This window comes from Glycine soja, chromosome 15 (assembly GCF_004193775.1).
Source record: "Glycine soja cultivar W05 chromosome 15, ASM419377v2, whole genome shotgun sequence".
NCBI classification, from domain to species: Eukaryota; Viridiplantae; Streptophyta; class Magnoliopsida; order Fabales; family Fabaceae; genus Glycine; species Glycine soja.
The window spans coordinates 5,583,231-5,601,966 of NC_041016.1; the positions used below are offsets into that span (position 1 = coordinate 5,583,231).

At 30.8% G+C, this 18,736-nt stretch overlaps 2 protein-coding genes across 6 annotated transcripts; both read left to right on the plus strand.

The window, feature by feature from the left end:
* Positions 1-1,665: 1,665 nt before the first annotated feature.
* Positions 1,666-18,464, plus strand: LOC114385697 (allantoinase-like). 3 transcript variants are annotated; one of them, XM_028345734.1, is made up of 16 exons: positions 1,666-1,962; positions 2,251-2,344; positions 2,511-2,631; positions 2,874-2,947; positions 3,259-3,335; positions 3,489-3,525; positions 3,598-3,683; positions 4,072-4,131; positions 4,380-4,528; positions 5,076-5,202; positions 5,293-5,448; positions 5,569-5,679; positions 6,347-6,457; positions 6,759-6,857; positions 7,304-7,447; positions 18,257-18,464. In XM_028345734.1, exons 1-15 carry the CDS (start codon positions 1,852-1,854, stop codon positions 7,430-7,432), a joined length of 1,542 nt encoding a protein of 513 aa, XP_028201535.1. In that variant the 5' UTR covers positions 1,666-1,851; the 3' UTR covers positions 7,433-7,447; positions 18,257-18,464. The 3 variants fall into 3 exon arrangements, with proteins under 3 accessions (XP_028201535.1, XP_028201533.1, XP_028201534.1); XM_028345732.1 differs by lacking the exon at positions 18,257-18,464 and adding an exon at positions 7,540-7,869; XM_028345733.1 differs by lacking the exon at positions 18,257-18,464 and adding an exon at positions 7,544-7,869.
* On the plus strand, positions 11,551-18,462 carry LOC114385698 (allantoinase-like). 3 transcript variants are annotated; one of them, XM_028345735.1, is made up of 16 exons: positions 11,551-11,708; positions 11,863-11,956; positions 12,805-12,925; positions 13,659-13,732; positions 14,107-14,183; positions 14,481-14,517; positions 14,589-14,674; positions 15,099-15,158; positions 15,412-15,557; positions 15,821-15,947; positions 16,038-16,193; positions 16,314-16,424; positions 16,909-17,019; positions 17,637-17,735; positions 18,019-18,162; positions 18,253-18,462. In XM_028345735.1, exons 1-15 carry the CDS (start codon positions 11,598-11,600, stop codon positions 18,145-18,147), a joined length of 1,539 nt encoding a protein of 512 aa, XP_028201536.1. In that variant the 5' UTR covers positions 11,551-11,597; the 3' UTR covers positions 18,148-18,162; positions 18,253-18,462. The 3 variants fall into 3 exon arrangements, with proteins under 3 accessions (XP_028201536.1, XP_028201537.1, XP_028201538.1); XM_028345736.1 differs by having other exon boundaries at positions 18,257-18,462; XM_028345737.1 differs by lacking the exon at positions 16,909-17,019.
* Positions 18,465-18,736: the final 272 nt, after the last annotated feature.

Here is an 18,736-nt window from a genome sequence, read left to right on the forward strand (position 1 = left end):
CAACATGTGAAGCTGAGTATGTTGCAGCTGCAATGAGTGCTTGTCAAGCTGTCTGGTTGGACACATTACTACAGGAATTAAAAATCAAAGAGAGTGATGGAGTGAAGCTTTTTGTGGATAATAAGTCAGCTATAAGCCTGTCAAAGAATCCAACCTCTCATGGTAGAAGCAAACACATAGAAACAAGGTTTCACTATCTTAGGGATCAAGTGAACAAAGAGAAATTGAAAGTGGAGTACTGCTGCACATTTGATCAACTTGCTGATATTTTAACCAAACCCCTCAAAGGGGAGAGGTTTAAAATGTTAAGGGACAGAATTGGCTTGATGGACTTAGGAGATCAGAATTAAGGGAGGGTGTGAGAGTTTAATTCTGTTTTGGCTTTGTATATAAGAGAGAGTAACAGAATTTTAAAATTCTGTTATAAGTGCTAGCCTAAGAGTGAAGGGTTGTTATTTTGTTTTGCTTGTATAAAAGGGCAATCATACATCTTAATAAAGTGTTGTTTTTCATTCTATCATTTTCAGTCTCTAGTGCTATTCCTAGTAGGTGTGCAATTCTGTGCTTGAGTGAGGAACAGTGTGTGTTCCAACATCCAAACGGTAGCAGTGAATGTGAAAAAAAAACTGAAAATTAAACTGCGTGCAAAAAAAAAATAAAATAAAAGAGAATGCTAATCAAGACAATGATTAAGATATAAATACAGAAAAAATAGTAGCATTTAACAATTTTAATATATTTTTATTATAATTTTTAATAAGATTTTTATGTATTAATTCATGGAATAACATTTTTGAAATACTATAGTTAATAATTATGAATTTAGAGATAAAAATAAGTCGAATTGTTGACATAAATCTATGATTGATTTATTTAAAGTCTTATCAGACTTTAAATAAGTTAAAAAACCTATTCATTAAATAAGTTAAGCTTGGACTTATAAAAAAAGCCTATTAAATTTGATAAATGGATCTATTTATTTATTTATATGCAATAAAAAATTAATCTTAATAAGATATTAATCATATATCATAAATAAAATAAATATATTTGAAAAAAAATGTTTAAGTAGACTAATAAGTTAAATAAAACTTAGAAAAAAGTGAAATCAAACATTAAAACAATGTCTTTGAATTTTTATGTTTATTGTATAAGATATATGTATCAATTATTTTTTTACTATGTTTTATGATTTATTTTAATGTTACTAACTAATTCTCTTATTTTTTTTAATTAACGAACATAACAAAAAAATATCAACAGTACATAAATTTAACTACAAAAGTACATACAAAATAACTACAAAATTGTACTCTAATTTTATCTAATTTTATTTCTTTTTATCTGTATATTTTTTCTTTAAAAAAAGAAACAAAATTATAAAATTTAATTTAATAAATAAGTAATTTTGAAACTAATTAAAAATTATATAATATAATATTTTTATTTTATAATATTTTAAATTAAAAAAAAATAAAAAAGAGAAAAAGTTAAAGTAGTATATATTAAAAATTAAATTACAAAAGAGTATAGATTAAGAAAAAATTAGGAAAAAGAAGGTGTATTTATAGAAAAAAACTCAAAAAAATATCATTAAAACATGATTGTTTTTTTATTATTAAAGTATTGATTTAACTCAGATAATTCATCATCTGCTAGCAAATCTGAAGTTGATATGATATACAGTACCTTTTTCTTGAGGAAGATATGATATACCATAGAAGTTAAAATCATGTATGTGAGTAACCCCTTAGTTTTCAGTGTCATCTAACAGAGAGGAGAAGAGAGTGCCTTGTAATAATCATAGCATAAATTCATAAAGAAGAGAGAGCATAATAGTGAGAGTGGGAGATGGATCAGCTGTTGTGGAGGGTGTTGCCTTTGCTAACAATCCTTGTCTCCTTTGGAGTGTTCTTCTACTTGCAGGATTCTTACACAGCACAGTTTTATGCTCTCATAAAGGTTCACTTTCTATTCACTTTGGTTCTTTCTCGTGCTTTTTGATTCATGATTATGCCTGCATCACCGGCAAAAGTTAAAAATCAGTAACCTTTTAGCTCAACTTTGATTTCAAAGTTGTGCTCAAGAATTTCTTGCTTTTTGCCACAATAGTCACTGGATTTTTTACTTGAAAAATTGGAATTTTTGTTATGACAATTTCAACTGCCATGGTCTGAGAATTGAAGAGTGTGTGTGGGTTTGGGGCGTTATGTAATGAGGGTTAAATATTGTTGACTTTTCGTGCTACAGTTACCACGGGATAAGTGCAGCCTTCTTCCCCATCGCCACTTCTGGATATCCAGCAAACGCATTGTGACCCCACAAGGGATCATTTCTGGTTCAGGTTTTACTTTTTTAACCCTTGATTATTATATTTTTGTTTTCCTCTATTCATTTTGTTCCGTGAGGTTGTGAAGGTTTTGGTGTAAAGTAAGGTCTTAGGAGTTAGGACTCACCAGGCTATCACAATGTACACAAGTTAATTGTTTTTATTTGTGGACCGTTAACAGTGGAGATAAATGATGGGAAAATAATATCTGTTGTCGAGGGACATGCTAACCAGGGGAAGCCTAAGCAAGAAGAAGTAATTGATTATGGAGATGCTGTTATCATGCCTGGCTTGATTGATGTGTAAGATGTGAAAATCATCTTTTTATTGTTTATTTTTGACACTGTTGTGTAGATGCATATTCTAAATACATCAATATTGAATAGTGTAATAATAGCTTTGGGTATGCAAGAATTTATTGGACTTTAGGCATGGTAGACTAGAAGAAGAGTTGATTATCAACTCCAGCTGGTTCATTTTATGTCTAAACGTGATTTTTGTGTTTCATCGTGCCTCTAATTATTTGAACTACTTACTTTGGTAGGCACGTACATCTTGATGAGCCAGGAAGAACTGAGTGGGAAGGATTTGATACTGGTACCAGAGCTGCTGCTGCTGGTATGCAGATGTTCTTCTATTAATCTATATATTTTCTTCATTAGTAGTACACCTTGGAACTTTATTGGATATTTCAAGGAAAATCCTGATAATTTTTCCCATGCTTCTTAAGTGCATCTAGATTTCAAGCTTAGATCAAAGAAAACAATAACTTGTTATGACATCAGATGATGCATAGTGGATAACTTCTATCATTTTTCTCTCTCTTTTATTGATAGCTTTCCTGTCTATGTCAACTGCTGTCAATATCATAACTTATTTAGTTTGGTTTATATGCACATTAAATAGATCTGTTCCAACACTTTCAACAGGTGGCGTAACCACAGTGGTTGACATGCCTCTGAACAATTATCCTACAACCGTGTCAAAGGAAAAACTAAAACTTAAGGTATTAGTGATTGATTCTGTATGTGCGTTTAAATAATATCCATTCTCTTGTGATGAATCTTTTCATTTCAAAGAGATATTAGGAGTTCCTTCTGACATCCATCATTTAAGTTTTTCCATGCAATTTTTGACATAATTTTTCACTTGTTTCCAGCTTGATGCTGCAGAGGATAAAATCTATGTTGATGTTGGTATGACCAACAAACTCTTCCTTAGCATACAATTAATTGAGTTACTGAGATATTTTTTGTAATCTTATACAGGATTTTGGGGAGGCCTAATCCCTGAAAATGCACTTAATACAAGTATTCTTGAGGGGCTCTTAAGTGCTGGTGTTCTTGGTATGAAGGTAAACATTTGAAAACTTTGCTTAGAGGTCAAGGACATATTAAGTGGGGTCAACTTCATGATTCAACTTTTTTAAAGAAGTTAATTATTACATTAGATTCTTCATCTAGCATTAATTTTATTTGCTTTAGTTTTGAGAATATATGTATATGGATACTGGACATTTCAAGGCTCTGTCTCTTGTTAGTATATATCTTTTAAGTGGTTTGACCCTATCTTCCTGAATTTCTGTGTTCATTTATCATCTCATCATCTTGGAATTAGACATGATTTCTTCAAAATATGTCTTGACTTGAGTTGTCTCTTCACAATGCAAGCCATCATATATCTGTAAGATAATATCTGTTGCCTTATGGTTTGACTCTTTTTTTTTCCCTTTGCATTTGTAGTCTTTTATGTGTCCTTCAGGAATAAATGACTTCCCTATGACTACTATTGACCATATCAAGGTACATTCCTTCCAAACTATGTGAAGTTATAGCTGAGAAGTTTTTTTTATCAGTTCATTGTACTTCTTTATATTTCTTTGCATACCCAATTCTGATTACATTACAACATGGCATGAGATTGTAGCTTTGCTTTATGTACTTTGGTTTGCTAGCATTACTTTTCACTCAAAAGATTTGCCAGGGTAATGTTTTACACTAAGGAGTAGCTTTCCTTTCTGGCCTTGTTCAATTGTTTTACAATTTGTCAGGCGGGATTGCCTGTGTTAGCAAAATATAAAAGGCCGATAGTTGTGCATGCTGAGGTTCAACAAGATTTTGAAAACCATTTGGAGCTTAATGAGGATAACCTTGATCCACGTGCTTACTTGACCTATCTCAATGCCAGGCCACCTTCATGGTAAGACATTTTAAGTCTAAAATTTCTGAATAAATAAACATGCCATTAAGCCATAAATTTATTCCAGATAAATAATTTGTTATGCTTGTTCCTTCTGGCTTGTCAAGACATAAAATTGGTTAGACTATTGCTTAAACATATCGTAAGTTTTTACAGATGAATTAACTCACCAAAGGCTTTGGTTCGAATTGGTAATTAGTTCTCTTCTTTGAGGCAAAGGTGTGGGGCTCCTAATTGAGTTGAAAGTTGATCCTCAATAAGGTGAAGGCTGTGAGTCTGTGACTGAGGGTGTTGAGAAGATGAAAGTACCCATGTTCTAGAGCATTGTACTTTTTGTATAATAAGAAGTGGTTAGGAAGACATGACTGTAAAGATGTTATTGAATATTTTAAGAGAACCTAGCAATATGAAATATCAGTCCAGTATGTTTATCTATGATTGCAATCTATTTGAAATCTTAGATGAGCACAATATCATGTATCTTAATTGGCAGAATGCTCATTAAATTTCCAGAAAAAATTATTGAAGCTCGTCTTTACTTTTCCAGGGAGGAGGCAGCCATTAAACAACTTGTAGGTGTTACGAAGGACACAAGAAAAGGTGGTCCTTTAGAAGGAGCTCATGTTCACATTGTTCACTTGTCTGATTCAAGTGCTTCCTTGGATCTGATTAAGGTGTTTTGTGCATTGAGTTGCCTGGTTAAAATTAAATATGGAATTCACCAATTGATATGAGTGCTAATGCTATAAATTTATACTGTTCAGGAAGCAAAAAGTCGTGGTGACAGCATAAGTGTTGAGACTTGTCCCCATTACTTAGCTTTCTCATCTGAAGAGATACCAAATGGAGATACTCGTTTTAAGTGTTCCCCGCCCATTCGTGATGCTTATAACAGAGAAAAATTATGGGGGGCTGTATTAGTACGCTTACTCTCCCAAATACTCATTTTAAGCGTTCCCTGCCCACTAGTGATGTCCCCATTATTGTCTTCAATTATTTATGAGCTCATCAGTTTTTACTTATTTTATTCTTCATTTCAGGAGGGACACATTGACCTATTAAGTTCTGATCATTCACCAACTGTTCCTGAACTCAAGCTTATGGAGGAAGGTGACTTCTTAAAGGCTTGGGGGGGCATATCTTCTTTGCAGGTTAGTGATTTTTCATGCAGTGAAATTAAACAATTTTTCTTACTGCAATAATATAAACCTATTTGAAATCAATTATCAATCTATAAGTTGATTGTTGAATGAATACTTCATCACGACCATATTGAGAATACAAATATCTGGTGAGTATATCCATTGTAGTTTTCTTATTTGTAATTATTGTTGTAGTTTTCGTTCTAGTGATTTAAAATATTGTTGGGATTCCACTAAATGACAATTAGGGAGCATTTGGAAGAGCTTATGGGAAGCTTGTTTGAGCTTATGAACACTTCCTTTTGGAAGACTTCTTGAAGTTCTTCTCAGCTCATTTCAATACCCTTCTGGGTGTAGCTTATCAAAATAAGCTCTTTTTAGCTTATTTGATTTAGTTTTATGATAAGTTTATGATATAAATAAACCTTCACGTGATAAGAGATTAATTTGTTTACCCAAATGCACCCTAAAACCATAGCTTTCAAAGGCAATTATATACCCAAATGCAGTCATCCTTAAGGACCATGATGATTGATTTATGCAATATTTTAATCAGAAAGCCATGAGCTAGTTTCCTTGTTTCAGACTTTCAGTTGAATTGGATATGTTTAATATTGCAACTGTGGATGCTATAATTAGTCTGAGGACTAACTGATGTTCTATTGGGAGTTTGTAGTTTAATCTTCCAGTGACGTGGTCATATGGTAAGAAATATGGACTAACTCTGGAACAATTGTCGTTATTGTGGAGCAAGAAACCTGCAACATTGGCGGGGTTAGAATCAAAGGTGTTTCCTTCTTTGCCTCTGACTTAGTATTGTATAATTAATAATTTAGGTATTATTCCCTTGATTCTGTATATACTATTAAAAAATATTGCAATCTGATTAGCATTATTCTTTTGAAGCAAGTAACTGAAAAATAAAAATAAAAGAAATATTATCTATATGATTTGGTTGCGTAAATGTTTTTTTTCCTTGAGAAGACTGTGATAAGACACTTGAATATCTAGTCGTCAGATTGTCAATGTGTATGCTTCTTAGAAAATAATTTCAGTCAAGTCTAACTAAATATCCATTTATGCTTTAGGGGGCCATTGCAGTTGGAAACCATGCAGATATTGTAGTTTGGCAACCAGAGCTGGAGTTTGACCTGGATGATGATTATCCTGTTTTCATCAAACATTCTGTATGTTTACCCTGTTATTAAACTCATTATGTCAATGACTTTCTTTGTTCTTAATTATAAGTTAAACTTAAAACCATTTCAAACTGTTATATGGTGGCTTCTTGCTAAAGTTTTCTTGTTTGACAAATTGCATGCAGTTGAGAAAAATAGATTCTAGAGGAACCAAATTGTTCCTCTCACTACTCCTATACAAAAAATAGAAAAAAAGTTCCTCTCATTCTAAACCATATCATTTATTTGTATTTATTTTGCCGATTCCTTTTCTCTTAGGAGAAACCATTAAAAAAATAAAAAATAAGATTTTTCCCCGTTTCATAAAGATCCATTGTTTTCCACTTTGCTAATAAATGCTGTTAGTATCACATAATTTTTCATGTTATGAAGAAAATATATTTGGCTGTTTTTTTGAATTCCATATGTAAAAGAATGACCTTTTTGTAATTTAGGAGCTCTCTGCTTACATGGGAAGAAGGTTATCTGGAAAAGTTTTGGAGACTTTTGTTAGAGGAAACCTTGTGTTTAAGGATGGGAAGCATGCTCCTGCACCGTGTGGTGTTCAAATACTAGCCAAATGAGTTAGTTAAATACTGGTGATCCCCATAACTTTCCAAGCTCATCTCAATTTCATTTGGTTCTCTATGAATTCATGATATGCTTATCATGAACCTTATTCATGTTGTAGACAGGTTTCTTTCAGATGCTAGTTACGTTGGGACCTAAATAAGAGATGGAAGTAGATGCTGGCATCGACCACTGACCTAGCATTCTCCTTCTCATAGACTAGTGCATTACCAAATGTATTATTATCGTTTGAATGTTTGGACAATGACATAATGTTGTTCTTTTCTTGAATGCGTATGTAGGTTACAATTGTACAAATTCTCAAGTCCCCCTCTTCGCATACCATTTCATGAAAAGAATATGCATGTTTCCTAACTAAGAAACATCATGTTGACATAATCCTGATCAATTTGTAAGGGAATATAAATAGAAGAAAAAAAAGAAACCGAAACCTCTCGTCCATTCGAATTCTTGCAAGTAGATTCTTCTTCTTTCCAGTACATGGGAGACAGAAAAACAGAAATAAAATTAAACTAGCCACCAGATTAGATAAAAGATGACAAGCAACATCAAACAATCTTATCGTGTTGTGTAGGTTTGGTTTTTATTTTTTATTTTTTTATGGCTGATATGAAATCAATTTTATTTTGAACCTTTTTGTTTCGAAATAGTGTTTCCTACTGAAACATATATTACTGAAAAATATTCATTTTGAAAGCAAAATATATCGCTAAAAATTTCATTGTAAATTCAATTTATAGATTATTTTGGACATGTAAAATAAATAATGTGATAGATTATTGTTGTAATTAATATTTTAAATATTTGTATAAAATTTGATAAGTATATATTTATTAAATGAATTAATTTTTCATACTTGACCTCTCATTTCATGACTCTGTCCCTGCACATGACAAGATAGTGCAGAAGAGAAAATAGCAAAGTTTAATTTATTGTAATAAATAGGAAAATATTTTATTCACACTCAATGTGTTATTCAATATTTAGAGAGAATATATATATATATAAGATTTATAATGTGATAAAAGGAAAAAAATAAAAAATGTTAATAAAATATTTAAAATAAAAAATAATTTGTATCATTACTCTAAAATATAAAATACGTAAAAAGAATTACTAGTTTATCAAATTTATTTACCAAATTATGAAAAAATTCAACAAAAGATAAACAAATCTACTATCTATCTTACGTCAAACAACAACATGTGAAGTAACTCTCGGTGTAGCAAAAAAAAACAAGACACGTAAGAGGATTTACTCGTCAAGTTCCAATTGAAATATTTGTTTTTGTACAAGTAGCTGTTGAATTGAAATATGCTACACACAAAGAAAAACACTGACCAAGGGCATCTCGAAAAGTTAAAGATCAATAATTCTTTTAAATATTCTAAATTAGAAGAAAAAAAAAAACTCAATCATGTACAGTGAAAAAATAGTAAGAAAAAAGAATAGATCATCCTTTTTCTTTTACTTTTGGAAGGGTGGTATTTACGAGCACTCCTCTGTGAAAATGAAACACGAAAGCCAGCCATGCATGTGGTCCACGTGCACCACATCGTACTGTTGCTGACATTGATTAAGAACGTGGAATTCACTGATAAAGAATGGAATGTATGTGGATTTCTTTTCTCTTTTATTATTCTTCACAAGGCTTTGTTCTTTTGTTTAGACCAATAGTATAAAGTGATAGGCTTAAAAAAATTATACATTTGATTTTAACTAAAATAAATTAATAAAATTTGATTATTTTTTATTTGAGTATTGATTCAACTTAGATAAAACATATCAAACTAACAGATCCCAAATTGATATGATGTCCCCTAATATCATGTAATCCTGTTTTTGATTTGATGTCATCTAACAGAGAATAAATTGTTTTAATTTTTGTATGAGTAATTTCATCTATCATCAAAATATTTTTGTAAATTTAACTATAAATAATATAATAAAAATGGTACCCTCACATATTTTGAGGATTTTGGTATGCAATTCTTTTAACCAATAGTTATTACATTATCATGTCATTATTTTGATATTTAGTAATAAATTTATTATATATTTCAATCTGTTTAATTGACATATTAGATTTGTTAAATGAAGGAACCTTTTAACATCACAACTCTAATCTGAATATACATTTGTGCCATTTCATTCGAAGTCTTCCACTAAGATTGGAATTTTTACAACAAATATACCAAATTGTCTTTTTTCTCTTTCTCTCCAAACCCCAAAATGTTGTCCTGACTGTGCAAACACCTGTAGGATCAAGGACGGATCTTAGTTATGACTAAGGGGGTTATGGCCTCCCAAACTTTGTACAAAAATATCATATGTATATATACAATTATTAGAAATATTTGTTTTTCAGTTTATACTATTAAGATTTTTTATAATGTTTCCAAATACTTTTTAATTTTTTTATTTCTCAATTATTAATAATTTTAAATAATTGAAAGAACATAAATAATTTTGCAAACAAAGTTATTTATTAATTAATTATAAATATATTATATTAGGTTTAATTATATTTTTGGTTCCTCAAATTAAGAGATTTGTTTTTTTAATCCTACACATGAAAATTTACATTTTTTAGTCCCTTAAATTCAAAAAGTTATCTTTTTAGTCTCTTTAATTAAAACAACATAATTTGTGATTTATTGAAAGTAAAAAACTGTTTAACATTATCATTACATATACATTAAATTCTTATATTTTTTTCATACCATAACTAATTTGAAAATTTCTTTGAATTACAGTAAATATTTTATACCAACTATCAAAATAATAATATGGAAATTTAACTCAATAACTATTGATTAAAAATCAACATTACCAAAACTCCAAAAATTTATGGAGTATCATAGAAATTCTCAAAATAAAATTTATCACATAATAATTTATACTATTTTTTAAATATGTAAAAAGAATTAATCAGAGTCTAAGGTGGCTGCCTTTAGGTCTTGTGGTTGCCACGGTCTTGATTTAGTTTAAAATCAATTCTTATTAAAAGGTTAAATCGTTTAATTTTGATTGTTTTTATACATATCAAATTAAATTATTTTCTTTTATTCATAGCTTATTTGAATAAATTTTAAAACTTGAAATTACTTTAGTTTTTTTTATTTGAATCTAATAGTTGAAAATTTAAAAAGAGAATGAATTAAAAAATATTGTATTAATTTTGAAATAATTTAACTTCTAATAAACATCAATTTGATATTAGTGATCTTTACTTTCTTTTCCTAAATTGAAGGTTAGCAAAGAAATACTAACAAAATATATTAATGTCGTGTTAGAAATATTAAACTATGTTAAAATTAATCTTTTTTTAATGCATGTAATATTTATAGAATAATTTTAATTTCTTCTATTTCATCTTCTACAAATCTACTTCTTTTAGGGTTAAGTACTGAACAGTTTTATATTTTCAAGACACTAACTTATTTTTCATTTAATACTGTCTTTATAAAATAGGAGCTGGAGGATTTATAGAAGATTAGAGTAGAATGATAATCTTCATCTCAACTTTTCCACGTAATTAATTAATTAATTAATCTGTTAGTTATTTTCTTCCATCTTCAAAGGCGAGAAATATTAATTTTCTTATTAATTTATAGTTTTTATTATTTGTTGACTAAAGAAACTATGAAGTAATTAAATATATTTTGATAAAAAATGATAATTTGAGGAGAGTTTTACAAAAAAAGAAGGAGAAAAAGAATTCTCAAAAGAATAGTCTATATTTTTGGTGGCCAAAGAATGGTCTATATAGGAATAAAGATAGTATCATTAGTAATTCTTGTAATTATTATCATTGCTAAGAAAAAAATTATTCTTTAAAAAATTTAATTTGAAATAAAGTATATTATAAAATAACAATTAAATGAATAATTATAAAATAAGACATTGAAATTATTTAATTACTAGACTTTAATCAACAAATTTATTGTTTAAAAACTATTAGAAGAATAAAATAAAATTAATGAGTTAATATTAGAATAGGATTCAAATATGAAATTTGTCACCTCAACCTTCCAACATTAATTCTTAGACACGCGTCTGGTCTTAAGCTAAGCTGACATCTGTAATATGCTTTAACAATGGTACCATAATGAAATTATAAAAGGAGAGAGAGCACAATTGTGGTGATGGTGAGAAATGGAGCATTTTGTTTGGAGGGTGTTGCCTTTGCTCACAATCCTCATTTCCTTAGTAGTATTCTTCTACTTGCAGGATTCTTACAGGGCCCATTTGCATCCTCTCGTAAAGGTCCACCATCTATTCACTTTCATTCTTTCTTTCTCATGATTATGTCAACAAAAGTTATAAACCAGTTTAAAATTTTAAAAACCTTTAGCTCAACTTTTGTTATGAAAATTTCAACTGCTATATATGGTCTGAGAACTGAAATTTTGTGCCACAGTTCCCGCGGAATAAGTGCAGCCTTCTTCCCCATCGTCATTTCTGGATAACCAGCAAACGCATTGTGACCCCACAAGGGATCATTTCTGGTTCAGGTTTTGCTTTTTAACCCTTGTTCATTATATTTTTGTTCGAGTAACTCTCTTTCATTTTGTCCCGTGAGGATGCAAAGCTTTTCGCGTAAAGTAAGGTTGTTGCATTTTTTCTTCTTCTTTCCAAATGTGTTTAGAAAAGGATTGCTTTTTTTTTTTTTTATGAAAGATACTTGTAATACAATAAAAAGAAAAGTGAGGTTGTGAGAAAAGAAACAAGATGAATATTTCTATTCTCTAAACTCTAAAGATCGTGCTAAATAAAGGATAGATAAAAAGTACTACCCCAGCGGAAGCGAGATGAAGGCACAGAGTTGGATTCTGATATCATGTTAGATTTCATTTTAAAATCAATTGGTATTAAGTAAAATTGTTCCATAGATATATAAGCTGCACTCCAAGAAATAAGGTAGCCGATACAAGACTTTTTCAACAGATGTTTGCTTAGTTACTTTACAATAGATTCTATAAATTAATAAGAAAAATTCATTTTTTTTCTCTTGTAAAGATTGAAAAAGAATACTAGCACATTTTAGTTAATTAAGTAGAAAATAATTAAATGAAAAGAGTTAGATGATAATTCCCAATAATTTTAAGGGTAATTTTGAAAAATAATACAAATTACTAACAAATTTAATATTATTAACTAAATTAATCAACTTCTTTAAAGAATCTGAATTAGTTAAAAAATATTATATCTAGAGACGGATGTAATAAAAATTTAATGTTTTCTCTTGATCATTTGTTGTTTCGAAGTTCATTAATAGAACCAATTGCACAAGTAAATACTTCACCACACTATCACTTTGTACATGTGTTAGTTAATTCTTTTATTTGTGGACCATTAACAGTGGAGATAAATGAAGGGAAAATAATATCTGTCATCGAGGGATATAGTAAGCAGGGGAAGTCTAAGCAAGAAAAAATAATTGATTATGGAGATGCTGTTGTCATGCCTGGCTTGATTGATGTGTAAGGCGTGAAAATAATCTTCTTACTGTTTATTGCTGCCATTGTTCTGTAGATGCATGTTCTAAATACATCAATATTGAAAAGTGTAACAATAATTTTGGGTATGCAAGAATTTACTATAAGAGAGCAAGAAGGAATAACACTTAATGAAGAAAATATAGTAATTTTTTTTCTAAGATGGTTTGGTCATGTGAGAAGAAGACCAATAGAAGCAGTGGTAAAGAGTTAATCCGAGGGAGAGCAGAAAACCAAGAAAAAAACTCCTAGTTAGAGACTATTAAGAAGAACTTGGGTCTAAATGGCCCATTTGAAGACTTGGCTTTTTGGCTGAACACATTGGCATTGTTTGATCCATGTAGCTTTCCTCACTTACTGTGATATAAAATATTAAAATTACAGTGGAAATGTGGTTCTAATGCATTTTTCTTCCTTGAGTTTTGTCTCATTAATCTTGGTAGCAGTCGTTACAAGAAACTCATTTTGAACAATTAAATTGTTGCATACATGAATTATAAAAGAAGCAGTCACACAACGAAAACAGTTTCATATCCTTTTTGTTTCTGTTAATTTTTAGTAGAAAAACAAATTGTATTTTGAGTAGGAATGCTAGACTAGAAGAGTTAATTATCAATACCTTAATAGTCTGTGGAATTCCATATGGTTCATTTTATATCTTAACATGATTTCCGTGAGTCGTCCTCCCTCTAATTATTTAAATTACTTACATTGACAGGCACGTACATCTTGATGAGCCAGGAAGAACTGCATGGGAAGGATTTGATACTGGTACCAGAGCTGCTTCTGCTGGTATGCAGATGTTCTTCCTCTATTGATCAACAATTTCGTTCATTAGTAGTATACCTTAGAAATATGATAGGATATTTCAGGGAAAATCTTAATATATTTTTCCCATGTTTAATATGATAGGATATTTCAGGGAAAATCTCAATATATTTTTCCTATGTTTCTTAAGTAAATCTAGATTTCAAGCTTAGAACAAAGAAAACAGTAACTTGTTATGACTTATCAGTCCTCATCTGATGTTACATTGTGGATAACTTCATAATTTGTCACTCTCTTCCTAATGATAGTTGTCCTGTCTATGTCAACTGTTGTTGATATGCATAACTTATTTAGTTTGATTTATATACATTAAATAGATCTGCTTCAACTTTCAACAGGTGGTGTAACAACAGTGGTTGACATGCCTCTAAACAATCACCCTACAACTGTGTCTAAGGAAACACTGAAACTTAAGGTATCAGTAATTGATCCTGCTTGTGCATTTAAATTTTTATGAAGTAATAAGTTTATCTATGTAATAAGTAATAGCTAATAAATAATATTCATCCTATTATGATGAATCTCTTTATTTCAAAGAGATAGAAGGAGTAGTTCCTTCTGATATATATCATTTAAAATTTTCCATGCAATTAAATGCTGATCATGTATGGATAATCTGTCTTTGATGGTGTTGAATTTGCTAGGTTACTTATGGTTAATTGTTAAATTGAATAATTTTTTCTTCCTGACTTAAGTTTCCACCTGTTTTCAGCTTGAAGCTGCAGAGAATAAAATCTATGTTGATGTTGGTATGACCAAAAAACTGTCTTAACATACAATTAATTGAGTTTCTGAGTATTTTTTTTATAATCCTATTCAGGATTTTGGGGAGGCCTAATCCCTGAAAATGCACATAATACAAGTATTCTTGAAGGTCTCCTAAGTGCCGGTGTTCTCGGTTTGAAGGTAACCATTTGAAATCTTATGCATTACTATTGCAACTTTGCTTAGTGGTCAAGGACATATTCAGTGGGGTCAATTTCATGATTCAACTTTTTTTAAAGTTAATTACATTAGATACTTTACCTAGCATTAATTTGATTTATTTACCTTAGTGCCGAGAATATATATGAATTCTAGACATTTCCAGGCGCTGGCTCTCCTTGGCATATATCTTTGAAGTAGTTTGGCACTATCTTGTTGGGGATTCCTGAATTTCTTTGTTCATTAATCGTCTTATCATCTTGGTATTATACATGATTTCTTCAAAACATATGTTATGACATGAGTTGTCTCTCCACACTCCACGGTGCAAGTCATCATATGTCTGTATGATAATATCTGTTGCCTTTTGATCTGACTCTTTTTTTTTTCCTTTTTGTGTTTGTAGTCTTTTATGTGTTCTTCGGGAATTAGTGACTTTCCTTTGACTACTATTCACCATATCAAGGTACATTCTTTCCAAACTATGTAAAGTTATAGCTGGGAATCTTTTTTAATCAGTTCATTGCACTTATTTATATTTCTTTGCATACCTAATTTCGCTTGCATATTAACATGGCATGGGATTGTTGCTTTGCTTGATATACTGTTATCTGCTCGCATTACTTTTCACTCATAAAAGATCTGCTGGGGTAATGTTTTACACTAAGGAGTAGCTTTCTTTTTGGCCTTGTTCAATTGTTTACAAATGTATTTGTCAGGAGGGATTGTCTGTGTTAGCAAAATATAGAAGGCCTTTACTTGTGCATTCTGAGATTCAACAACATTCTAAAAAACATTTGGAGCTTAATGATAAAGGTGGTCCGCGTGCTTACTTGACCTATCTCCACACTAGGCCACCTTCATGGTAAGATATTTAAGACTTTGTTTTCTGAATAAAAAGACATGCCATTAAGCCATAATTTGTATAAAAGGAAATAAACTTGACTCAATCTCAAGATGTTTTTGAATATTTTAAAAGACTAACAACAAGAAATATCCGTCCAGTATGTTTTTCTATAATGCAATCCATTGGAATCTTGGATGAGCACAATATCATGTATCTTTAATTGACATAATGCTCATGAAATTTCCAGAACAAATTATTAAAGCTCTCCTTTACTTTTCCAGGGAGGAAGCAGCCATTAAAGAACTTGTAGGTGTTACGAAGGACACAAGAAAAGGTGGTCCTTTAGAAGGAGCACATGTTCACATTGTCCACTTGTCTGATTCAAGTGCTTCCTTAGATCTGATTAAGGTATTGTGTGCATTGAGTTGCCTTGTTAAAATTAAATATGGAATTCACCAATTGATATGAGTGCTAATGCTATAAATTTATACTGTTCAGGAAGCAAAAAGTCGTGGTGACAGCATAAGTGTTGAGACTTGTCCCCATTACTTAGCTTTCTCATCTGAAGAGATACCAAATGGAGATACTCGTTTTAAGTGTTCCCCGCCCATTCGTGATGCTTATAACAGAGAAAAATTATGGGGGGCTGTATTAGTACGCTTTCTCTCCCAAATACTCATTTTAAGCGTTCCCTGCCCACTCGTGATGTCCCCATTATTGTCTTCAATTATTTATGAGCTCATCAGTTTTTACTTATTTTATTCTTCATTTCAGGAGGGACACATTGACCTATTAAGTTCTGATCATTCACCAACTGTGCCTCAACTCAAGCTTCTGGAGGAGGGTGACTTCTTGAAGGCTTGGGGTGGTGTAACATCTTTGCAGGTTAATGATTTTTTTTACATTGAAGTTAGATCATTTTTCTTATGGGAAGTTTATCCGAGCTTATGAAAATAGCTCATGACTTTCATAAGTTGTTTACAGCCCATGGTAATAAGTTTCTTGATGTAACTTATCAAAATAAGCTCTTTTTAACTTATTCCAATAAAATTTCATGATCAAAATTTATGGCATAAACCTTCATGTGATAAGAGCTGTTGAATAAGAGATTAAGTTGTTTACCTAAGTGCACCCAAAAACTGTGGCTTCTAAATTATATATAAAAAGATTTAAAGTTACAATTAGAGGGTGAGCATAAAGCATCCAGTCATCCTTAAGGACCATGATGATGAATTTAAGCAAGATTTTGATAAGCCATGTGCTAGTTTGCTTGTTTCAGTCTTTCAGTTGAATTTGATTTGTTTATATTGCCTCGTGAATGCTATAATTAGTGTAAAGACTGACTGAAGTTCTATTGGGAGACTTGTAGTTTGATCTTCCAGTGACGTGGTCTTATGGGAAGAAACATGGACTAACTCTAGAACAGTTGTCGTTATTGTGGAGCAAGAAACCTGCAACACTTGCGGGGTTAGAATCAAAAGTAACAATTGTAGTTTCCTTCTTTCCTCTCACTTAGTGTTGTATAATTAATAATTACAGTTTTATTCCCTTGAATCTGTATATACTCTAAAAAATTTTTTGCAATCTGTTTAACTAAAATAAATTGCAATAATTTAATTTTTTTTCATTTCCACTTCGAACAAAGTTAGCATTATTCTTTTGAAACAAGTAACTGAAAAATATAAAAAAAAAGAAAGAATTTGGTCTGGACCTGCCGACAAAGGAGTAAGGATTGAACCCAAGGGCCTTTTAGTCATGCTTTTTCAATCCTAATATAGTCAACCCTCATTGCCTCAGGTATGTCTAAAAGAAATGAACCTTATGCTTTTTACTTCATTGTTGCTACAAGATTATCTAAGATAGCAACTTAAGAGACGGTTCTTTTCTTGTGTTACTAAAATATTATATTTGCTGAACGAGTTCACTTTAGATTAAAACTTATAACTCTTATACTACGATTTGTTTTGTAATTTTTCTTTTTGAAAAAGCCACATGGTAAGCTACTTAAATATTTACTTATGAAATTGGCATGTCAAACGAATATGCTTAGGATATAATGTTTACTCAAGTCTGACTAAATTTTCATTTATGTTTTAGGGGGCCATTGCAGTTGGAAACCATGCAGATATTGTAGTTTGGAAACCAGAGGTGGAGTTTGACCTGAATGAAGATTATCCTGTTTTCCTTAAACATCCTGTACGTGTCTTATTTTTTCTTTATCCTGTTATTAAACTCATTCTGTCTATGACTTTCTTTGTTCTTAATAATAAGCTAATTCCTTTTCTTAGGAAAAACCACTAACAAAAATAAAACAGGATTTTTCACCCTTTCACTAAGATCTAGACCTAGTGTTTCCCACTTTACAGTACATGATGTTAGTATTATATATATGATTTTTCAAGTTATGATTAATGACGAAAATAAATTTGGCTGTTTTTGTGAATCCCATATATAAAACAATGACCTTTTTGGTATATAGAGCCTCTCTGCTTACATGGGAAGAAGGTTATCAGGAAAAGTTTTGGAGACTTTTGTTAGAGGAAACCTTGTGTTTAAGAAAGGAAAGCATGCTCATGCAGCCTGTGGTGTTCCAATTCTAGCCAAATGAATTAGTTAAATATTGGTGATCACCATAACTTTCCAAACTCATCTCAATTTCATTTGGTTCTCTAAGAGTTCATTATGCTTATCATGATCCTTATTCATGTTGTAGGCAGGTTTCTTTCAGATGCTAGTTTCTTTGGGGCACAATAAGAGATGGGAAGTAGCTGCCGGCATCGGCCATTGACCTAGCATTCTCCTTCTCATAGACTAGTGCATACCATGTATTATTGCAGTTTGGATGTTTGGATAGTGACACTAATGTCATACTTGAATGTATATGTAGATTATAATTTTACAAATTCTAAAGTTTCTTTCTTAACATATCATTGCATGAAATGAATATGTATGTTTCCTAGCTAAGAAACATGTTAACATAAACCCGGACAAATTGTAAGGCAATAAATAGAGAAATAGAAGAAACAGAAACCTTTCATCTATTTCTAATCTTGCAAGTAGATTTTTCTTCTTTTAGTGCATGGGGGCTTACTGGAAGATATATTCAATTTGAAAATTCCAAGTTCTAAGGTAAATTATCTGTAGGTTCTCCTAAGACAACCAAATTTGGGCTTGAAAACTCGGGTTTGTAATAAATT

Bases quoted from the DNA above. Each gene is read 5' to 3' on its own strand.
- LOC114385698 (XM_028345735.1), top strand. From the start codon at position 11,598: ATGGAGCATTTTGTTTGGAGGGTGTTGCCTTTGCTCACAATCCTCATT. The intron at 12,926-13,658 runs GTAAGGCGTGAA...TTACATTGACAG, and splicing joins ATGCCTGGCTTGATTGATGT to GCACGTACATCTTGATGAGC. The intron at 17,020-17,636 runs GTAACAATTGTA...TTTATGTTTTAG, and splicing joins TTGCGGGGTTAGAATCAAAA to GGGGCCATTGCAGTTGGAAA.
- LOC114385697 (XM_028345734.1), top strand. From the start codon at position 1,852: ATGGATCAGCTGTTGTGGAGGGTGTTGCCTTTGCTAACAATCCTTGTC. The intron at 3,336-3,488 runs GTATTAGTGATT...ACTTGTTTCCAG, and splicing joins AGGAAAAACTAAAACTTAAG to CTTGATGCTGCAGAGGATAA. The intron at 3,526-3,597 runs GTATGACCAACA...AATCTTATACAG, and splicing joins TAAAATCTATGTTGATGTTG to GATTTTGGGGAGGCCTAATC.